Source organism: Coregonus clupeaformis, unplaced genomic scaffold, assembly GCF_020615455.1.
Source record: "Coregonus clupeaformis isolate EN_2021a unplaced genomic scaffold, ASM2061545v1 scaf2899, whole genome shotgun sequence".
NCBI classification, from domain to species: Eukaryota; Metazoa; Chordata; class Actinopteri; order Salmoniformes; family Salmonidae; genus Coregonus; species Coregonus clupeaformis.
Window position 1 is genome coordinate 343 of NW_025536353.1, and position 10,028 is coordinate 10,370.

The following is a 10,028-nucleotide window of genomic DNA, read 5'->3' on the forward strand; positions in this document are numbered from 1 at the left end:
AATAAGTCACTGATATCGATTATGGGGGAGATCAGGTTGTACCTGCTGTTGAAACTAACACAACTAAAAAAACACATGAAAATGGGATATAACTTTTACCTTACTGGTTAGAGGACAACCTGCAGAAGACAGTCAGCTACATTTTGGAATGATGCATTTCCATTTATGGGTCGCTAAACAAAGGAACGCAACACTTATTTCATCGATATCATGTTGAAATCAATTGCGCAAGAGGGGGGAGATGAGGTTGCACATCCTGTTAAAACGAATAGCTCAAACACCACATGGAATCTGGGAAAACTTTTTTTTATTTTTTACTTTTTGTTAAATCACATAAATAGCATTCTTTCAATTCAGAGCCTGGATTTTTCCCAGAGGCTAATATCCATATCACGCTGAAATAAATTGAACAGGGGGAAATGTTTAGGCTTCTACATTGTGACATTATTAATTAAAGTACTCCTTCTACAATGTTAAAACATTCTACATTGTGACATTATTTCATTGATATCATGAAACAACTCATGTATGTATTTTCTGATGTTTGATCAGAGATCTTTTATCAAAGTATCTCTTGTCACATGATCACAGCTTTATTATTTATCTCCTGCTATATAGTTTCTCTCCTGTGTGTGTTCTCTGGTGTCTCGTCAGATGGCTAGATCTAACAAAACTCTTCCCACATTGAGTACAGCTGTAAGGTTTCTCTCCTGTGTGTGTTCTCTGGTGTCTCGTCAGAAGGCAAGATGCAACAAAACTCTTCCCACATTGAGTACAGCTATAAGGTTTCTCTCCTGTGTGTGTTCTCTGGTGCACTATCAGGGAGCTTGACTGAGTAAAACTCTTCTCACATTGATCACAGCTATAAGGTTTCTCTCCTGTGTGTGTTCTCTGGTGCGCTATCAGGGAGCTTGACTGAGGAAAACTCTTCTCACATTGATCACAGCTATAAAGTTTCTCTCCTGTGTGTGTTCTCTTGTGTATCGTCAGATACACAGATGCAACAAAACTCTTCCCACATTGAGTACAGCTATAAGGTTTCTCTCCTGTGTGTGTTCTCTGGTGCACTATCAGGGAGTTTGACTGAGTAAAACTCTTCCCACATTGATCACAGCTATAAGGTTTCTCTCCTGTGTGTGTTCTCTGGTGTATCATCAGATAGCAAGATGCAACAAAACTCTTCCCACATTGAGTACAGCTATAAGGTTTTTCTCCTGTGTGTGTTCTCTGGTGCACTATCAGGGTGCTTGACCGAGTAAAACACTTCCCACATTGATCACAGCAATAACGTTTTTCTCCTGTGTGTGTTCTCTGGTGTATCATCAGATGGCAAGATGCAACAAAACTCTTCCCACATTGAGTACAGCTATAAGGTTTTTCTCCTGTGTGTGTTCTCCGGTGAACTATCAGGGAGCTTGGCAGAGGAAACCTCTTCCCACATTGATCACAGCTATAAGATTTCTCTCCTGTGTGTGTTCTCTGGTGTATCGTCAGATCGCAAGATGCAACAAAACTCTTCCCACATTGAGTACAGCTATAAGGTTTTTCTCCTGTGTGTGTTCTCTGGTGCACTATCAGGGAGCTTGACTGAGTAAAACTCTTCCCACATTGATCACAGCTATAAAGTTTCTCTCCTGTGTGTGTTCTCTGGTGCACTATCAGGGAGCTTGACCGAGTAAAACTCTTCCCACATTGAGTACAACTATATGGTGATTTCTCTCCTGTGTGTGTTCTCTGGTGTGATTTTAAATCTATTAAATTAACAAAAGTCTTTCTGCAGTCAGAGCAGTCGTAAGGTTTCTCTCCTGTGTGTCTTCTCAGATGTACTATCAGGTAGCTTGACCGAGTAAAACTCTTCCCACATTGATCACAGCTATAAGGTTTCTCTCCTGTGTGTACTCGCTGGTGTATTTTAAGTTCTGATGAAAACTTGCAACGTTTCCCACAGTCAGAGCAGCAGTGAGATTTCTTCCCAGTGGGTCTCAGATGGTTTTTCTTAAGGTGTTCTGATCTGGAGAGAGACCTTTCTGCCTCGTCAGCATCATGTTGTTGAGGCTCCCCAGAGGATCCACGATAGCCATGTCTCTCTCCTGTGTGAACGACAGTCAGACAGATGGTTAAAGAACCACAACAGCAGAAATACACTGTTTATTTGAGGTAAAAGGTGATACCCAGAGCGTACCCATTAAATTGTACAACAATTGGTGCCTTAAATTATTTGACAATTGTCTTTTATACAGTCAAGTGAGCAACAATAGTCTACAACTATTTTGTCTTGTTTTCACATTAGTAGTAACATCGATGACTGTAGGCTAGAAATAAGTTAAAGGTTAAAGTTGTTGAAATCCTAAGCAGAGTGCCAGACGACTTTTACTCTCCAATATAGGACCCTTTCTGTGTTTGCTTTTTGTTGCTATGCAACACAATTTGGCTGCAGAAACTCCTCCATGCTAATAACCGCTAGATATGGATGTAGTATATCTGTTGGTGCTGTCATCTTCAGGACAGGAATACCGGCTTACTTAACGGAGGAATAAACACACATGTTCATCGTTGGTGTTTCAACCAGAACGCGGGAAAATGCCCTTTCTTTATTTTCGCACATGCGCAGTTGTACATCTCTCATAGGGCATAACTGTACCAGTGTAAGAACACAATTTATAACATATTAGTCTATATGTTAACACCCCCACTTGCTCTTATACTGTACAAGTCGTATTCAACCTAACTATCAACACATTTAGCTTACAGTTATACATCTCACAAATGTCCGTTTACATTCCAAACATATAACCCAAGAATTTTTCATTTTTGAACTTCGTTACAGGTTTAGTCAAAACATCTGCAACCATGTCTGCCGTTGGACAATATTCAATACTTATTTTGCCATCACTGAGCGCAGATCGAATGAAATGATATCTGATGTCAACATGTTTACATCTCTGACGACATACTGGGTTCTTTGACAGAGCAATTGCACCTTGGTTATCTTCAAAGATTGTTACTGGTGCATATTGGCACTCACTATCCATCTGGCCCAATAACTGTACAAGGTACAAACTTTCTTGTGTAGTAGCAGCCAGTGCCATGTACTCTGCTTCACATGTAGATAAAGCTACTGTTGGCTGCTTCTTAGACCTCCATGAAATAACAGGTCCACATTTAGTTAAACTAAAACAATACCCTGTTATGCTTCGTCTGTCACTTTGATCTGCTGCCCAATCAGCATCACTATATGCTACGAGGTTGAGTTTTTCCACCCCCTTTTTGTAACACAACTCCTGATTCATTGTCCCCTTCAAGTACCTCAACACATGTTTAGCTGTTATCCAGTGTTGCACTTTTGGTTCTGATAGGTATTGTGACAGCTTGCTGACAATCCAACTGATATCCGGTCTTGTACATGTCATAACATATATCAAGCTGCCTATCACTTCACGATACCTTTTTGAATCAATAGGTTCACCATCACCATCAAAGTTAGTTCTTTGTTCACATGGTGTTGACCTTGTTTTACAGTCTGACATACCAAACCTTTCCAGTATCTTGGTTATGTACCTTGTTTGGCTCATCTTTATTTTCCCTTCACTTTGTGTAAAATCAATGCCTAGGAAATGTCTAAGCCTCCCAAGATCTTTCATCTTAAATTTTTCACTTAACATTTCTTTTACACTTGTGAGTGAGTCACTATCACTAGCAGCGATAATTAGATCATCGACCCAAATTATCAAAATGATTCTTTCTGTTGCAGTTTGTTTGTTGTAAACACAGTGATCAGCTGGGTTCTGTGTAAAACCATTTTCACTAAGGTGATCATGCAACATTTTGTTCCAGTTCCTTCCTGACTGTTTCAGGCCGTACAGTGACTTGTTCAGTTTGCAGACTAGTTGCTCACCTGTATCTGACCTGACTTCAAAACCCTCTGGTTGCTCCATGTACACTTCACAGTCAATAGGAGCATGTAGATATGCTGTTTTGACATCCATCTGATGTAACTCTAAGTCATACTGAGCTGCTAGCTGCATCAAACAACGTACTGATGTCATATTTGCAGTTGGAGAAAAAGTATCCTTATAGTCTATTCCTGCCACTTGACTATATCCCTTTGCAACATATCTTGCCTTGTATGTCTCAGTCTCATCTGAATTGTTTTTGACCGCATAGACCCACCTGCCCCCCACTGCATTTTTACCCTCTGGCAGTGTGGTCAATGTGAATGTATCATTTTCCCTTGGGGAATCCATCTCCTCCTTCATAGCAGTAGCCCAAATCTCTGATTTTGGTGATATCATTGCTTCTTTGAAGGTTTGTGGTGCATTGCACATTACTCTGTAGCAGTAGTCAACACTAGGTGGTATCTGGTCATCACACTTCACTTTACACTCATAGTCTTTTAAGTACTGGGGCTTCTTCCTCTCTCTGTCTGGATAGCGTGGACTCTGACTATCTGAAGTCTCGATTTGCACATCTTGTGTCTCTTCGGAATTTTGATCTGCCATCTTGGCTTTTGGCATGGGGGATTGAAATCTCTCCCCATGAAGATCATCACTCATTTCCAAATCTGTCTGAGTTTGGCGTTCGACTACACCTTTTGTAACGAACTTGACTAATCTGTTTTTAAGAACTTTTCCAGTGTCTGGGTAGTAGACTAGGTATGCTGGACTATTTTTATCATACCCGACAAAAATACCCTTTTCACATCTTGAGTCCAACTTTTTCTTGTTCTGTCTGTATGCATAGCAAACAGATCCAAATTCTTTAATCTTTGAAAGATCAGGCTTTCTCCCAGTAAACATGTAGTGTGGAGTCTGTCCTACACGCTTATTGTAACACCTATTGCGAATTACTGCAGCAGTCATTACAGCATATGTCCACAATTTCTTTGGTAGGTTGCTCTCAAGTAGCATGCATCTTGCCATTTCAAACAGTGTTCTCCAATTTCTCTCAGCGGTCCCATTTTGATGGGGTGAGTAAGGGGCTGAAGTTTCATGTCTTATGGCATTCTTACTGAGCAGTGACTGGAACTCTTTGGCTGTGTACTCTGTGCCATTATCTGACCTGACACACTTTATTTTTCCATAAGGGGCCACATCAGCAATAAACTTCTCAGTAGCTTTTACAGTATCACTTTTTGCTTTTAGGAAATACACAAAAACTGCCCCTGAATAATCATCCGTAAATGCTAGAGTATATCTGAACCCATCTTTCGCCTCTGGCTCAATAGGGCCAGCCAAATCAGTGTGCACAAGCTCAAGAGCTGCTTTTGCCTTTTCATCAGGATCTCTGTTTCTGCTTTGAACAAATTTTCCCTGTGTGCAGATTTCACAGTTGAGGGTAGATTTGTCAATCTTACCTGTGATTTTCATTCCCTCTGTCACATTTTCTAACTTTGACACATCCTCAAAATTACAGTGGCCAAGAATTTTGTGCCATGTGTGAATATCATAGCACCCATGACATCCATCATCATTTTCATCACTTACAGTGTTAAGATAGTAAAGTCTATCGTACTCCTCGATGTCAAAAGTGGTACCGTTCTTGTGGATGAGCTTGTTACACCCCTGTCGAAAGTTGACTGAAGCTCCGTTGGCTGTCGCTGCTTTAACAGAGAAAATGTCCTGTGGAAACGACGGCACGTACAGCGCCTTCGTCAGCGTTGTTTTCAACCGACGACCCGTGTTGTCTCTCAGGTAAACCTCCGCTGCACCTCTCCTCTCCGCGACACCATTCGTTCTTGTTCCGTCAGCCAGCTCCACGGAATGTTTTTCCGGTTTGAAAGTCTCGTCAAACTCCTTAAACTTCCCGATGTCCGTGACTATATGTGACGTTGCTCCCGTATCAACCATCAGCCCTTTATGTTTCAGTCCACGAACCTGACAGTCACTTATTTTGAATGCAAATGTGTGGCCTTCAGCATCTGTTGCTTGTTTCACATTGTCTCTTCTTTTTCGTCTGCAATTTGCGTCAGTATGAGTGGAGCGCTTGCAAAAACTACACCACTGTCTCCGTTCTCTGTGCTCTCCAGTAACGGTACATTCCCGGGCCTTGTGCCCTTTCTGGCCACAGTTGAAGCAGGTTATCTCGGTCCCTTTATCTCTTCCTCTTGGCCAGCTAACTTTAATGTTACTTGCCTTCATCACGTTGTCGTCAGTGGAAATGGCGCTAAACTTCTCGGTGCTTTCATAGCTCCTTTTGAACTTGCCATAAGTTGTCGGCTCGTCACTCTGCGTTATGTGGATGGCAAACGGCTTAAATGATTCGGGCAAACCTTTCAGAATCATTGCAATCAACAGCCCGTCACTTAAAGTCTCTTCAGCATTCCTCAGTGCTGTAATAACCGTCTCAGCACGAATGATATAATCCGTAACACTTTCGTCACTGGCATTCTGAAGAGAAGTTAGCTCAGTGTAGAGGCTAATCACACGTGGCTTCCCTTTACCTGCATAATGTTCCCTCAATATCTTCAACGCTTTTCTCCCATCATCTGCTGCTTCTCTCATTATCAGGGAAAGACTTTTATCATCCAAAACCTGTATCAATTCGGCGTAGGCTTCTTCATTTTTCTCTCCGTCTTCTTCATCTTCATACACGCTCAATATGGTGGCCTTTAGCCCTAGCAAACGCAAGTGTCCCAAAAACTTCGTCTCCCATAACTCGTAGTTTTTTTCATCTCCGTCGAAACATAATCTATTCCATCGGCTTCCATGTTCCCTAATGGGCCCATAACCTGTTGGTGCTGTCATCTTCAGGACAGGAATACCGGCTTACTTAACGGAGGAATAAACACACATGTTCATCGTTGGTGTTTCAACCAGAACGCGGGAAAATGCCCTTTCTTTATTTTCGCACATGCACAGTTGTACATCTCTCATAGGGCATAACTGTACCAGTGTAAGAACACAATTTATAACATATTAGTCTATATGTTAACAATATCTGAACTCCTCCATGCTAATAACCTCTAGTTATGGATGTAGTATATCTGAACTCCTCCATGCTAATAACCTCTAGTTATGGATGTAGTATATCTGAACTCCTCCATGCTAATAACCTCTAGTTATGGATGTAGTATATCTGAACTCCTCCATGCTAATAACCTCTAGTTATGGATGTAGTATATCTGAACTCCTCCATGCTAATAACCTCTAGTTATGGATGTAGTATATCTGAACTCCTCCATGCTAATAACCTCTAGTTATGGATGTAGTATATCTGAACTCCTCCATGCTAATAACCTCTAGTTATGGATGTAGTATATCTGAACTCCTCCATGCTAATAACCTCTAGTTATGGATGTAGTATATCTGAACTCCTCCATGCTAATAACCTCTAGTTATGGATGTAGTATATCTGAACTCCTCCATGCTAATAACCTCTAGTTATGGATGTAGTACATCTGCATGGAGGAACAATGGTGAGCGAAGATTTCACAATGTATTCTGAACATTACCACACATTATCAGAGCAAGATCGGGAGTGTTACTCAAGGAAACTCACATTAAGCTCTGTGTCGCTATTCACTAATTCACCATTAATTCAGTAAAATGCTCTTTGGCTACCTTTGCACACTAAGTGTATGCCAAATTGGCCCATAACTTCATCTAACAATAACATACAGTACCAGTCAAAAGTTTGGACACAACTACTCATTCAAGGGTTGTTCTTTATTTTTACTATTTTCTACATTGTAGAACAATAGTGAAGACATGAAAACTATGAAATAACACATATGGAATCATGTAGTTATCAAAATAGTGTTAAACTAATCAAAATATTTTAGATTTTAGATTCTTCAAAGTAGCCACCGTTTGCCTTGAAGACAACTTTGCACTCTTGGCATTCTCTCAAGCAGCTTCATCTGGAATGCTTTTCCAACAGTCTTGAAGGAGTTCCCACATATGCTGAGCACTTGTTGGCTGCTTTTCCTTCACTCTGCGGTTCAACTCATCCCAAACCATCTCAATTGGGTTGAGGTCGGGGGATTGTGGAGGCCAGGTTATCTGATGCAGCACTCCATCACTCTCCTTCTTGGTAAAATAGCCCTTACACAGCCTGGAGGTGTGTTGGGTCATTGTCCTGTTGAAAAGCAAAATGATAGTCCCACTAAGCCCAAACCAGATGGGATGGCGTATCACTGCAGAATGCTGTGGTAGCCATGCTGGTTAAGTGTGCCTTGAATTCTAAATGAATCACAGACAGTGTCACCATCACAGCACCCCCACATCACCACACCTCCTCCTCCATGCTTCACGGTGGGAACTACACACGCGGAGATCATCCGTTCACCCACATCGCGTCGCACAAAGACACGGCGGTTGGAACCAAAAATCTCAATTTCCACCGGTCTAATGTCCATTGCTCGTGTTTCTTGGCCCAAGCAGATCTCTTCTTCTTATTGGTGTCCTTTAGTAGTTGTTTCTTTGCAGCAATTCAACCATGAAGGCCTGATGTACCCAGTCCCCTCTGAACAGTTGATGTTGAGATACGTCTGTGACTTGAAATCTGTGAAGTCTTTATTTGGGCTGCAATTTCTGAGGCTGGTAACTCTAATCAACTTATCCTCTGCAGCAGAGCTAACTCTGGGTCTTCCATTCCTGTGGCGGTCCTCATGGGATCCAGTTTCATCATAGCACTTGATGGTTTTTGCGACTGCACTTGAAGAAACTTTAAAAGTTATTGAAATGTTCCGTATTGTCTGACCTTCATGTCTTAAAGTAATGATGGACTGTCGTTTCTCTTTGCTTATTTGAGCTGTTCTTGCCATAATATGGACTTGGTCTTTCACCAAATAGGGCTATCTTCTGTATACCAACCCTACCTTGTCACAACACAACTGATTGGCTCAAATGCATTAAGAAGGAAATAAATTCCAAAAATTAACTTAAGGCACACCTGTTAATTGAAATGCATTCCAGGTGACTACCTCATGAAGCTGGTTGAGAGAATGCCAAGAGTGCAAAGCTGCCATCAAGGCAAAGGGTGGCTACTTTACAGAATCTCTTTGTTTAACACTTTTTTGTTACTACATGATTCCATATGTGTTATTTCATAGTTTTGATGTCTTCACTATTATTCTACAATGTAGAAAATAGTAAAAAATAAAGAAAAACCCTTGAATGAGTAGGTGTGTCCAAACTTTTGACTGGTAGTGTACATAGTGTACACTAACTGTAAGTTGCTCTGGATAAGAGCGTCTGCTAAATGACTCAAATGTAAATGTAAAATATATATATATATATATATATATATATATCTTTTAAAAATATATTTTCCTTTATTATGGCGGCAGGTAGCTTAGTGGTTAAGAGCGGTGTGCCAGTAACCGAAAGGTCGCTGGTTCTAATCCCTGAGCCGACTAGGTGAAAAATCTGTCGATGTGCCCTTGAGCAAGGCACTTAACCCTAATTGCTCATGTAAGTCGCTCTGGATAAGAGCGTCTGCTAAATGACTTAAATGTAAATGTATTATTTTCCACTAACCCTACCACCTCTCCCCTAATTGCAGCAAACTAATGAACAACAACACTTAGGCTTCTATTTCCAACTTATACATACTATATACATTTTACGGACACAATCTATTTTACAATAGTTATATTTTGTTAGTTTTTTACATCACTGGGGTCAAGCTTCCTGCCATCCAGGACCTAGATACTAGGCATGTCAGAGGAAAATCGTCAAAGACTCCAGTCACCCAAGTCATAGACTGTTCTCTCTGCTACCGCACAGCAAGCGGTACCGGAGCGCCAAGTCTAGGACCAAAAGGCTCCTTAACAGCTTCTACCCCGAAGCCATAAGACTGCTGAACAATTAACCCTCTCCCTCCTTTGTTTTTACACTGCTGCTACTCGCTGTTTATTATCTAAGCACAGTCAATTTACCCCTACCGACATGTACAAATTACCTGAACTAACCTGTACCCCAGCCCATTACCTCGGTACCGGTACCCCCTGTATATAGCCTCATTATTACCTGAACTAACCTGTACCCCAGCCCATTACCTCGGTACCGGTACCCCCTGTATATAGC

At 41.2% G+C, this 10,028-nt stretch overlaps 1 protein-coding gene across 1 annotated transcript; it reads right to left on the bottom strand.

The window, feature by feature from the left end:
* Positions 1 to 552: 552 nt before the first annotated feature.
* On the bottom strand, positions 553 to 3,572 carry LOC123489235 (zinc finger protein 271-like). Its single transcript, XM_045219916.1, has 3 exons — positions 3,559 to 3,572; positions 1,215 to 2,074; positions 553 to 962 (listed from the first exon to the last, which is right to left on the bottom strand). Exons 1-3 carry the CDS (start codon positions 3,570 to 3,572, stop codon positions 601 to 603), a joined length of 1,236 nt encoding a protein of 411 aa, XP_045075851.1. The 3' UTR covers positions 553 to 600.
* Between the last annotated feature and the right edge of the window lie 6,456 nt (positions 3,573 to 10,028).

Coding starts and splice junctions, on each gene's coding strand:
- LOC123489235 (XM_045219916.1), bottom strand. Junction 963..1,214: donor GCACCAGAGAACACACACAG/GAGAAAAACCTT, acceptor GAACACACACAG/GAGAGAAACTTTATAGCTGT.